Below are 13362 nucleotides of genomic sequence, written 5' to 3'. Positions count from 1 at the left end.
GTGTCACCATTTCATAAATCGGGTCAAATCACCCTTCATCAATTATCATCATTCATCAGTTTATCAGTTCATCATATCATCACTCACACTCGGTGGATAAAACTTCAATTCAATGTTAGAGCTTGACTCGTAAGTTGTAACCAATTACCAAAACCTCCACCTCCACTCTCCACTCGCAAAAATATAATCAATCAATTAATTGATTAATAATAATAAAAACATAAAGAATAGCTGCTTGTGGATATTTAACCCTTGCGCCATACTGTCACTGTGCAGAGCAGCCGTCTAATCTAACTGGAAATCGTTCTAGTCGTTCCCTAAACTCACAAGGAGCAAAATATGGAAGGTAGGGAAGGGGTATTCCATGTTTTTTGTATTGGAACGGCCGATACAAAGCTGGAGGAGCTCCGATTTCTAGCTGATTCCGTTCGATCCAATCTGCACAGCTTTTCCAAGACTTCTTCCTTCAAGGCACACTCCTTTAAACTCTTTTTCTTTTAACACTTCATTGGATTTTGTTGTTTGAAGCGATTAATGTCTTGTGGTTTTACTTGTTTGAATTTTCATGAAAAGCCATAAAGAATCCTCCACTGCATCTTTGTTTCGTTGTTGTTTATCTTCAGATTTCATTACAGGAAATTTTGGGGACTGTTGTAACTTTGTTTCTTTGCACATTTTGATTTATGACTCAGAGTTGGCTTTCTTCATTAAAATGCAAATGGTGGATTCCATTACCTCAGTTAGGGGTCTTTACGTTTGGTCAATGAAGTAAAAATTATATCAACTGATTCACGCTATCCCATGTTTCTCTTGTTGATTGTGTTCCTGGACTTGGCTTAAGGAGTTTCAGTTCTGTAAAGTATGCTCTCTAAGCAAAACAATTGGACTTAACTTAAGTGGGGCTCAAGATTACCGTTCAAAACATGCAAATACTTGATGTCGTTGCTTAAATTCTTCCCAGCTGACAAAATACCAGTGTTCCACATGGTCTAGTTCAATATTTGCGGATTCGGGTGCCATATTTCTACATGGTACTTAATCCATTTCTTGTTCTTTAATAATTTTCTGAACTTAAATGATAAACTAAGTTTATTTCTATAATTCTCCGGAAGAAGCTTTTATAGGGAAAATATGGCAGTACTTATTATGCTCCCTGATTACTGGATTTGATAAACCTGCGATATCTATGGGTGTTTATTTATGTCAATGAACTAATTTTGGCCACGCCATCCATGGTAAATTTATTTTGGAGACTATCGTGTAACTCAAGACTCAAGAGAGATCATCTCTGGTTGCATGCTAGTTATATAACATAGTTCCATTTGTTGTTCTGTTCTGATGTCATGTGATACAATTTTCTTCTCTCTTGTTCAGTAAGGGGAAGAGAGAACTATAGTTTGATTCTCCAAGGAAAATCAGCAAGCCTTCTTGTCAGAATTATAATCTTCTTCAGATTAAATAGACAAAGTTTCGACAGAGGCTGAGGTTGCATATTCCATGTTTATCAGCATTTCATCATAATATAAATTTAGGAATATAAATGTGTTATTATGTTTTATGCTATGCATTATACTATTTTTGGTATGTAATAGTTTCTATCTCATAACATTTTTGAAGCAACTACAGGTGCAGGTAACAATCATTGATATTTCTGTCGGTAAGAAGGAAACAGAAAGCTTTGGAGGATTTCCTTTTGTAACAAGTAAGGAGGTTCTCTCTTGCTATTTGAAGTCAGATGAACAATCATCAAAGCTGCTCCCAGATGACAGAGGCAAGGCCATTGCTATAATGAGTGAAGCACTGGAACTTTTCCTTAAGAAAGCTCATGAAGATAAAGTTCTTGATGGAGCTATTGGCCTTGGAGGTAGCTGTGGAACATCTCTAATATCCCCTGCATTAAGATCCCTTCCTGTTGGAGTACCCAAAGTCATTGTGTCCACTGTAGCTAGTGGTCAAACTCAACCTTATGTTGGGTCATCAGATTTGATACTGTTTCCATCTGTGGTGGATGTTTGTGGGATTAACTGTGTAAGTCGGGCTGTGCTATCTAACGCTGGGTCTGCCTTTGCTGGAATGGTGGTAGGAAGACTCCTGGGGTTCAGAAATTCTGTTAAGATGAAAGAAAAATTTACAGTGGGTATAACCATGTTTGGGGTTACTACTCCATGTGTAAATGCTGTCAAGGAAAGACTTACCAGAGAAGGCTATGAGACACTGGTTTTCCATGCCACTGGGGTTGGTGGAAGGGCTATGGAAAATCTAGTTAGAGGGGGATTTATACAGGTACCAATCTTGTGTAACATTTATTTTTTTTACTAAATACCTACAACCTCAATACATATTTCATAAAAGTTAGTGGACCTTTATGTCTTTGGTGGTCCAACTGGAACACAATAACTTTGGCATGAGGTAGCAGGTAATTGGTAGTTCTGTGAATTCTTCTTTCAGTACGTGTTTTCTATGTTTTAGTGATTAATTTTACTATAAGCTGAGTTTTTAATTTCAATTTAAGGGATCAAGGTTTTTTTTTTTGAAGTTTAAATCTGCTTGAGTAAAACTAAAACTAAAATATGACATGCAACATATTGAAAAGAAAGCAGGAGCAAATGCTTTTTTTATACTAGGGAATTCAATATTTACACCTATTCTGGATGCCTCATTGGGTGCTTCAAAACTGAACCAAAATTTCTCTACTAAATCCAATTTTGGTTTGCTTGACAGAAATTCAAATTTTTTCAAGGATTTAACTGCAATACTTGACCTTCTAGACTTGGTTGATCAATTGTTAGATTAATGGTGGAGGAGTTGGAACCAGTAATTGTAGTACAGGTGTCAATTTGTTACCTGCATTCTTTAATAAAGTTACAGGGCACCTCTTACTAGATCTAGCTTATGTATTTTAGTTATTTCCAAGTTTCTGGATCATTTATTTCATTAAAGATTTAAATTTCCCTGTGAAGTCAAATTAATTGGGTTAAAATCCTTAAGGCCACTAACTAAATGCAGTTTTTGTTAGTTATGCCTTTTATTTCCCTTTGTGTTTGTCTCACCTTAAGTTGTTCCTGATATCTTTCTTTTTAGGGGGTTTTGGATGTCACAACAACAGAAGTTGCAGATCATTTAGTTGGAGGTGTCATGGCATGTGACAGTTCCCGTTTTGATGCTATTATAGAGAAGAAGATCCCATTAGTCTTGAGTATTGGAGCACTGGATATGGTGAACTTCGGACCTAAAGATACTATACCTTCCAAGTTTGAGAAAAGAATGATTTACAAACATAATGACCAGGTACACAATTTTTTTTTTTTTTTTTTACTTTCATCTTTTACCTGATTCAATGAAGATGGCTATCTGAGGTATTAGTTTGATTTCCCATGTATTCATCACTGAGATGGCTCCTATTTTCCGGTGGTCCAAAAGGCTTTTGAACTTTTATCTTTTGGTTTCTATTGGTAATGGTAAATAACGTTCAACTATTATATAATATGAATGACTAAGAGAAAGAAAGAAAGAGTCTTGCCCTTTGACAATTGAAGAAACAGAAATAAGATTGAATGACTTCTTTTCTTCACATAGAAAAGGACTAATTCTACTTCACGAAAACTTAAATTCTGCAGGTTTTTGTTATGCGAACTACGGCAGAGGAAAATAAGAAATTTGCTAGCTTTATAGCAGACAAGCTGAACAAGTCGTCATCAAAGTTATGTGTTTGCCTGCCAGAGAAGGGTATTTCTTTTTTGGATGCCCCTGGGAAGCCGTTTTATGATCCTGAGGCCACTAGGTCAATTATCAGTGAACTGGAGAAGCTTATTGAGACAAATGAAGATCGACAGGTATATTATCAGTTCATCAGATTGTACTTGCTATGACATTCATTTGAACGGTTTGCATAAATGTGACTCCATATTTTTTGTTTTTTTGAATTAAATTTCCTATAGTTGATTATATTCTGTTGTAACAGGTAAAGACATATCCATATCATATTAATGATCCTGAGTTTGCAAATTTGTTGGTCGACTCGTTTTTGGAAATTAGTGCCAAGAACTCAAAAGACGATTGTCCTCAACAAAATGCTTCAGTTCAGCCCCATCAAGATCTCCATGAGGATTATATCTCTAAAGGGGATTTGTCAGTGTCTAGAACCATTTGTTACAGCCCAGCAGATTTCCCTGATGCAAGACCAGGTTATAGTTTGTTTACCTATTTGGATCATTTTTTGTTTTGCAATTTACATTTTACTTTCTCAGAGTATTTATTACTATAAACTGCTTGGAACACAAAAGCTTTTCATTATGGAGGTGGAAATGAATTGAAACTTGTCAGAAGCACCTTATCGAGCATGATTTGATATGTTCATACTCTCTTTTCCCTTTAACCCATTTTAGCTCTGCATCTTGATCAGTTTTTGTGATGAAAAGTGGTCAAGTTGTGTTTAGTTGTCTAAATATCCAAGTACTGGAAGGAAATTTTCAGACTGTTTTAAGTACCATGTCTAAGCCTTGCAAGTTGAGTAAATATTTCCACTTTATCCATATGTTGATCCTATATGGTTTAGCATCTTTGGTTTGACTAAAAATCTTCATCTTCATTTAATGCTTTACTGTAAGCATGGAACTTCATCCTCATTTGATGTGGGATGAAACTCCAGGTAAACCTAATACTTAATAACTTAAGTAATTGGACCATGCTGGATAATCAGATTGGTCTAACCTACACTGTACCCCAGCTGCTTGATTTTACCTCCCTAGGTTATGGTAAACCTGAAGAGATGAGACAAAACAAATAGTTCAAAATTGCAACCAGGTGAAACCAACAGGTCAATATGATATATATTTCTGAAAAAAAATATTTCTTTTCCTGTTTTTGGTGCATTTTCCCTGAAATTTATTGAAGTATCTCTTTTAATTTGTTTGTTCTCTAAAGGGATAGAAAGCCCCCATATAACATAAAAGGTCCAATTTTTCAATTTCTCCTAATAAATTTCTGATGATTTAAAATATTTTATATATAGGCTGGATATAGAAAATGACACATCCATTCAAAATTTCAATCGGGGAAATTGTTTGTACTCTGTTTCTTCATTAAAATCAATTGAAAACAATTATGCAGTTGAAGAAAACACTTCCAAATAACCCCCTCTTTTTTTGGAAAAATGTAGGCCTTTTATTATAGTCCTTACATAAGCAATTCGATTTGGATACTTTATTTTAATAATTTTCTTCTTCCATTTTGTCGGGAATAATGCAAATTTGCATAATGCCTTACAAAGATGTGGACTAAGATCTTATTGCTGATCATCCTAACAGAAACTTTACGAAGAACTCAAGCAATATTAGAACAGTTGAAAGATCAAATAAATAAGGGTATCCCCATAATAGGAGCTGGTGCAGGCACAGGGATATCAGCCAAGTTTGAGGAAGCAGGTGGTGTCGATCTGATAGTTTTGTACAACTCAGGACGCTTTCGGATGGCAGGAAGGGGTTCCTTGGCAGGTTTGTTGCCCTTTGCAGATGCAAACGCAGTGGTACTTGAAATGGCTAATGAAGTGTTGCCAGTAAGTTTTAACTAGTTGTTTCAGTGAAATTCTTTAAACAGGTGCATATGTTCAGCAAATAATTGGTGATAAAATCAGCCACTAATGGAACGTAGTCATCAAAGCCATGAAAAAGGCATCCTTGGGGGTGCCTAGTATGATATAATGGGTTTAACTAGGTGCATATACCATCATCACATTACCATATATAGAGTTTTTTCAAGGGCTTTAGGACAGGGGATCTCTCTCTCTCTCTCTCTCTCTCTCTCTCTCTCTCTCTATTGTAGCAGTGCAATTGCTAATAACACATTCTTTGTCAACATCCTACAAATTAAATATTTTATTTGTATAAAATTGTAACCTTCTTTAGCTGCTACAACTGCTATATTATATAATGTTATTTTGAAATATTGAGATCAATATATTTAAAATGTAATTTTCTTTCGGTTATAATAATTTACCAAGTTTTAAATGAAATTCATTGTTATATAGTAAAGAGTATAAAACAATGGAACAAACCTAGAAAGATTTTTTGTACAATTCTATCACTTAGAGAATGCCTAGATGCTCCACTATCTCCTAAAATTGCCTAGACACCTTGACACCTATATGATGAAACTGAATAAACCCTTTATTTGGCAATTGCCATGCATTATATGTGGAGATAAAAACTAAGGTAAAAGAAGGCAAGTTAATCTTAACCAAGTTTAGGGGAGCACAGGATATTTTAATAGGTAAATGATCAAAATTACATTAAATCAGAAATAATAGATAGGAACAGACATAATAATGCTTCAAAAGAGTGCTGAAAATCAGACCATGCTAATTGCCATGTTTCAGCTGATGCCCATGTGTTATCTTATAGTTAGTAAGGATGTTAAGTGCCAGTCTCATAGGTCTCATAGTTCTTTTCATTCTTTCAGACAGATTTATGTTGAACTTTTCTGGTTCTGGTTTTATCTCTTTATAGTTGATTTAATATTCTTGAAAGACCAAATTGGTCTCCATCACCATCTAAGCCTTGTCCCAGCTATATGGGGTCGGCTACATGAATCCTGTTTTGACATTCCATTCCGTTCAGTGCCATATCCAAATATTGAACCTAAAAAGAATCCTAACCATGATCCACTTTTTCTATTTTTCTATACTTTTAATTTTTTCTTGGAGACAATATTACACATGCATAATTTACAAACTGTATATAGGTAGTGAAGCAAGTACCAGTTCTTGTTGGAGTATGTGGAACTGATCCATTTCGCCGAATGGATTACTTTCTAAAGCAGCTGGAATCAATAGGGTTTTCTGGTGTGCAGAACTTTCCTACAGTTGGACTTTTTGATGGTAATTTTAGGCGAAATCTGGAAGAGACTGGAATGGGATACGGGTAAATCACAATAGATAATTTTGATTATTTATTTATAGAGAATTTGCAGCCTTATATTTCTGATATTATGCAACTCAGACTTTTAGTTTTACTCTTTTGGTTAGGTTGGAGGTTGAAATGATTGGAAAAGCACATAGATTGGGTCTCTTGACAACGCCATATGCTTTTAACCAAGATGAGGCAATTGCCATGGCAAAAGTTGGAGCTGATATTGTAGTGGCACACATGGGGCTCACCACTTCAGGGTCTATTGGCGCAAAAACTGCCATCTCTTTGGAGGAAAGTGTTTCTCGTGTGCAAGCTATTGCTGATGCTGCACATGGGATCAACCCAGATGTTATTGTGCTCTGCCATGGAGGTATTTTGTTCGTACTTCCTACCATATGAAGTTTTTACATGCTAACTATTCATTTTATTGGGAATTAAATCAATTCTCATGCTTCATGCTATAGAGCTTCATAATAGAAAATACTAGAGGGGGACAGTTTTTGGAATGATACAGAGAAGATTAGCATGGCTCCTGCACAAGGATGACATGCACAAATTTAGAAATGGTCCAAATTTTTATCCATGAAAAGTAGAAAATACTAGATGGTGGAATGTTCAATACTGCACATGCAAATACTTGGGACTTGGTACATAATTGGGAAGAAAAAGATAAGGGGGGACTGTGAGGTTGTGGGTAACTGCTTTACAGCTGTGTGTAGCCTCACCAGTATTCTAGGAAGGTTTCTTTTTTAATATAGTAGTATATATAAATAACTTTTCAGGAAGAGAAAATGAAGAATTCTTGAAGAAATCATATAACTCCCAGAAGCTGAATACATATATACATGAACGGGAAACATTAAAAAAAAATTCCCCAAACATAAAATACATGCAAAACTCATTTGAGAGATGTCACAATCCTTGGTTATGTTTCATATGAACTGAAAAGGGAAGGAGAGTATCAATTCAAGACTATTGCAAACTGGCACATGATCGTCAGTATGAATTCTTTTAATGTGAAACAATTGTATACAACTCAACTAATGCAAGAGCCAAGTATTCATATATTGAATTTTATGAAATTTTTATTTATATTTCTGTACTCAGAACAGTAGGATTACTTTGACCATTTTTCACATTGTCTGGTTATGTTTAAAATTTTAGTTATCGATTAAGGAGTTCATTAGTTAATGAATTTTTATTATATTATTATAGTATCAATTCAATAATTTCTGTTTTTCCTAGTTTTAGTAAGATTAGTCACGAGCCACCTCTTTACTCTTTAGTGATTATTTGTATGTGCAAAGTGCAAAAATGTGGAGGTGATAAATGAGAATTATTTGAGTTCTTGTCCTGCCATTGTGCTCTATATAAAAAGCCATGGTTTCTGTCAATCTGTAAGTCCTTAATTTGAGATAATTGTATCAACTTGGCATTTTATTTAAGACTGATATTACCAAAAACAATCTCTTGCTGTGATTGTGCAGGTCCTATATCTAGTCCTAGCGAGGCAGAATTTGTACTGAAGAGAACAAAGGGTGTTCACGGATTTTATGGTGCTTCAAGCTTGGAGAGGCTACCAGTTGAAGAAGCTATTACAGGCACAGTCAGAAAATACAAATCTATTTCTATCGAGTGAAACACAATTTGTATAATGTTTCATTTGATGAGATGTGATGTGCAACTTGAGTTCACTAGAATCTCATTCCGAGATAATTCTTAGATTTCAGATCAAAAGTTGTTGATAACATGGTCCGAAAAATGCAAAAGGTATTAATTGGTCAATTGGATTCGTCGTTTTAACCAAAAAATTGAATGCTTCATAACATTAGAATCAAACCAATAAATAAACTTCAATTTGATTTAGGGGGTTCTTACTGATGTGGGTTAGCTTGGCCCAGCCCACCACGGGCTGGGAGGCCCAGCCCACTGACGCTTGACAGCGTCAGCCACAGTAAGAGGGAGCCTTGTTGCCTCCATACGGAGCCAACCACATGGCTGTTAGGCGTACCCGCCAGGGCCTGTAGTCTGACCTCGTACAACTCTCATCCGGGCCATTCATCTTCACCTACTTCCAGCACGCTCAAGTATAAATAAGAGGTAATTGTCCCTTAAAGGGGATCTGAAACACAAAAACTCTTACACTATTCACTCATTTACTCCCTGCGCCTACATTGTCTTCTCATCATTAATTCAGGGAGATCTGGTGCATCCGAGGACTCTCTCCAAGTCCTCTCCTGCACCCTCCCCTACTTTACACCTTGTACTAACTTGAGCATCGGAGCCTCTGCTTCAGGTATTCACCTTAAGGCCTCTAACATTCCCTGTCTTGTAGTATCCCTGGCCATCCCTGCCTTGTAGTATCCCTGGCCATCAAGGACTTCGTCTCGACTTGTAGTCCTCGGAATGAACACTTCGCCTTGGCTTGCAGTCATTGGCTTCAGCCAACCTTTTCCAAGGCCCCGGGGTCCTTGGATAGCACTCGGAACCTCCCTGAAGAGTGAATTTACCTCGTTGCCCCCGGTCAATCCGCGCGACAACAATTGGCGATGTTTGTGAGAAAAAGTTGCTAAGACAACTCCCACTTTAGGATAAAAAATAATAATACTCTAAATCCAAACCCCCCTTAAGCTCGAAAGTCATGGTGAGGAAAGCCAGGAACAATCAGAACTTGGTCACTTACGAGATATTTCAGGCCATCCTCGATCATTTGGACCGCCTCACCCAACGAATGGAAGAAGTTTGCCCCTGAGTAGGAGGTTCCTCTCAAGGAGACTGCCCCGCTGGGGTGTTAGAGGATCAGGGCCGACACGAGAACGTCGAGCCTCTAGCTCTCGGCCACGGTAATCCACCAGTCGAACCATCAGAATCGGGCAACAACCGCCTCTTAGATTCACCACGAAGGAATATCTATCCTCCTAGCCGAAGGGAGAGCATGCCCGCTCAATCAGAAGAAAGTCATCAATCTTTAGAGCAACACCACCATCGCCGTAGGGAGGCCCCCCGGGACGATGGCAGGCACCTCGACCGCCCTGGAGTTCACTCCCGAGGCGAGAGCCGACGCCACCCCACTCCACTTCCCGTCTCAGATCTTAGGGACGTTTTGAATGATCGTTGCATCCGTAGAGGAGCGCGCAATCCTGTCTTCGAGTATTTGGGAGTCCGAGCTGACACCCACCGGGTCCGTGAAGACAGAAGTGGGGCCCATGCCCATGCTGACCTAGGGCTTGTCAAGTTGCGAGTCGAGATTGGGGCCGTCAAGGACGAGCTCTGCCACGTTAAGGAGAGTCGAGTCGACGCCTCAACTAGTCACGACAACTCCGCTGGCTGCATGGACGCATTCACCCTGGAAATCATCTTTATTTGTTGCTTCAGCCTCCCCCACATGCTGGTCATAGACAACGAAAAACAGTTCGATGACGCTAAATTCCGAGAATGGTGCACCTCCCTCGGCATCAAACAACAATACACCTCGGTAGGCTACCCCTAAACAAATGGCCTAGCCGAGGTTATGAAAAGAACCATCCTGGACGGACTAAAGACCAGGTTGGATAGAGCTAAAGGCTTGTGGGCCGACGAACTACACAGCGTCCTTTGGGCGTACCGAACCACACCTCGGACAGCGACGGGAGAAACCCCTTTCGGCCTGACCTACGGTACGAAAGCAGTGATCCCAACAGAAATCGGCCAACCAATGCTTCAAATTGAAGGGTATACCGAGACTGAGAATGACGAGGCGCTCAAAGCAAACTTAGACCTACTGAAAGAAACTTGAGAACAAGCACAAATTCGGATGACTGCCTATCAGCAACGAGTGGCCTGCTACTACAACTCTAGGGTGAAAGAAAGGCACTACAGAGAGGAAGACCTTGTCCTCAGGAAGGTCATGGTCCCCGAACCTGGAGTAAGAAAGGTAGGACCCAACTGGGAAGGCCCCTACTGGATTAAGCAAGCTCTCGGCCCTAGCACATTTCCACCAAAAAATTTAGATGGAAGATCCGTCCCTCGGATGTGAAACTCGGAGAACCTACGAATGTACTACAGATGAATGTAATTTTTTTATGAAAGTAATGAATAAATGAAGCAAAGTTCCTCTTCGCCTCACCTGGGACATACACGCTAGGAAGAAAGGCTTGTTACGCCTCATCACCTCGGAGAGTGGTGACCCCCTCAGCTATATGCACTTAGCGCAAAGAAAATAACGAGACAGAGCCCTCGGCTTCACCGGTGGGACGCCTCAGCCTCCCTCGAGAAAACACTTGGTAAGAACAAGTCAAGGGAGCTGCACCTCGATGATGCTACTCCGTCGTGACTCTTCATCTACCCAAGTACCTCAATGGTATACTTCGGCCCTAGACCTTGACCATGGTGCCAGGTCCCTTCGGCCTTGCCTAGGATAGCACGGGAATTGGAAGCCAGGTGAGCCCCACTTCGGACGTATGACTCCGCCTCGACTCCCAATGTCCCGACAAGCCGAGACGAGCGTACAAATAAACAAATACTACGACTGAATCGTGTGTGCCTTGTGTATCGTGGTCTCAATCGTTTGGAGGGCCAAGGACCTCTTACAAAAAAAAATAAATAATAAGAAGAGAAAGAAAGGGGAAGAGACAACATGCACGAAGCAGTAAATACAAAAAATGGCTTCATTCATTACTCAATTTTGGCCTTGTATAGCCTTTACAAAAGTTTTGTACTGCCTTCACAAAAAAAAAAAAAAAAAACCCGACAAGTATTACAACAATAGAACAAAAAAAAGGGGGAAAAAGAAGGGGGAAGTCTATGCCTGCACCTTGTCGTTGGCAGGAGGGGGAACGGCGTCTTTGGCTGGTTGAACCTCGATGGGAGCATCAGTGATCACTTGTAGTCCCTCGACATCAAAATCTAGCAGCACCAGTAGGAGTGCCTTCTTGGTATCTTCAATACCGTCGAGGTAGGACAATAAAGCATACTCCGCCAGCGCATCTAGGTAGTCGAAAGACTTCTTGTACACCTCCACCGCCTCGGTCGCTGCCTTCTTTGATTGTTTTGCTGAAGCTAGGGCTTCGGCAGCTTTCGCCTCCGCCTCAACAGCCTTCTTTTCGGCCTCGGTAGCTTGTCTCTTCGCTTCCGTGATGATGCTTTCCATCCGCACCCGCTCCATCTACTCTTTGGAGAGCCCTTGTTGCACCTCCTTCAACTAAGCCTCGAGGCACTCCCAAACTGATTGATCATCTAGGAGCGCCTTTCGAAATTTCTGGTACTTGTCCTTGGCGGCAACGGCGGCTGCCGTTTAGAGCTTCTCCTCGATAGCCTTCTTCTCCTTCTCTGCCTTGTCAACATGAGACACGGCCAATCTTGTTTGGTCCCCCAAACCGACGAAGTGCAAACAGGCTTGCCACAAAACCGATTAGCAAACAAAAGAGTAATATATATATATATATATCGAAGAGTGTCTTACCTCAGCCAAATGGTATAGGCCCTCGTCGTAGATGGCCTTGGGGTTGCTTTGCAGAAGGTGGTAACGATCCCTCGACAAAATGGATCCGCTAACCAGCTCTTGGCTGACCCCCTCATCATGAATGGAGTCCCCCTCTTGGAGCTACCATTGTGGGCGGAAGGTCTTCCCAGCCCCTTTGGTTCTCTCGAGGACCCCTTGTACTGATGGAAGGGCTAACGAAGGCCCGGATGGGCACTCCTCGAGCGTGGACCTCCGCACCACCTCCTTGGCTTGCTTGTTAGTGTTGGCAAGCTTCCGTGGAGGCTCCTCCCTCGGCATGTCTACAACGGGACTCTTCCTACCCGCCTCGAGCCCATCCATAGGCTTTTTCAGCACCTCTACCCTGGTGGTGGGCTTCTTCGGTGCCTCCATCGGCTTCTTCGATGCCACAACCGGCTTCTTCCCCTTTGGCAAGAGCTTGTGGATCTCCCCCTTTCACCGGGGCAAGGGGGCAGCTTCATCGCCGGGCCTCTTTGGCGTTTTCCCTCCAGATTTCTTTCTGGCTTGCTTTACCCGAGCCTTCTCCAACAAACGTTGCTTGGCGTCTATTAGCACTTCTTTGAAACAACAAAAGAAAACAATTAGTACATTAGTGAAAAAGAAAAGAACGTGGAAGATGCACTAACCACAGAACCTCTCCTACTGAAGGGGGTTGGGCTAATCCCAGCAAAGACTAGGGGGACCTCCTCCTCCACCAACGGCTTCGCCTAGAATGTCCCCATCACAAGCACGTGAGCTACAGATGCTGCCTCTTCGCCTCGAAGCGGTGGGGGACATCTCTCGACGATGACACAAGCCTCCCCTCAGTTGGACCTAAAACGCCAGCCCTCGGGGCAGGAGACGTAGAAGAACTTATCCTTCCACCCATGAACGAACGAGGGGTTATGCACAAGCTTCCCCCTCCTCGAGTGGAAGTAATACATGTTGGCCTCAGAAACATGCTTCCTCGGCGCGAACATGGCACGGAACAGCCTCAAC

General features: G+C 40.7%; 1 protein-coding gene and 1 pseudogene across 2 annotated transcripts; both read left to right on the top strand.

The window, feature by feature from the left end:
- The first annotated feature begins 212 nt into the window (after nt 1–212).
- Nucleotides 213–8690, top strand: LOC148850829 (TIM-barrel signal transduction protein). 2 transcript variants are annotated; one of them, XM_088945059.1, is made up of 9 exons: nt 213–471; nt 1627–2283; nt 3082–3288; nt 3618–3833; nt 3962–4184; nt 5307–5554; nt 6739–6917; nt 7022–7275; nt 8393–8690. In XM_088945059.1, the coding sequence occupies exons 1-9, from the start codon at nt 340–342 to the stop codon at nt 8542–8544; spliced, it is 2268 nt and encodes a 755-aa protein (XP_088801185.1). In that variant the 5' UTR covers nt 213–339; the 3' UTR covers nt 8545–8690. The 2 variants fall into 2 exon arrangements, with proteins under 2 accessions (XP_088801185.1, XP_088801186.1); XM_088945060.1 differs by having other exon boundaries at nt 251–471; nt 6847–6917.
- LOC148850830 (U6 spliceosomal RNA) lies at nt 7403–7483 on the top strand (annotated as a pseudogene).
- Nucleotides 8691–13362: the final 4672 nt, after the last annotated feature.

Source organism: Nelumbo lutea, chromosome 5, assembly GCF_056320005.1.
Source record: "Nelumbo lutea isolate HS-2025 chromosome 5, American lotus-T2T, whole genome shotgun sequence".
NCBI classification, from domain to species: Eukaryota; Viridiplantae; Streptophyta; class Magnoliopsida; order Proteales; family Nelumbonaceae; genus Nelumbo; species Nelumbo lutea.
Note: the sequence above shows the minus strand (reverse complement) of the source record. Positions and strands in the feature narration are given on the sequence as shown.

Excerpts from the sequence above, each read along its gene's own strand:
- LOC148850829 (XM_088945059.1), top strand. The coding sequence starts at position 340 with ATGGAAGGTAGGGAAGGGGTATTCCATGTTTTTTGTATTGGAACGGCC. Across the intron at positions 2,284-3,081 it reads TTAGAGGGGGATTTATACAG|GGGGTTTTGGATGTCACAAC; the intron begins GTACCAATCTTG and ends CTTTCTTTTTAG. Across the intron at positions 3,834-3,961 it reads AGACAAATGAAGATCGACAG|GTAAAGACATATCCATATCA; the intron begins GTATATTATCAG and ends CTGTTGTAACAG.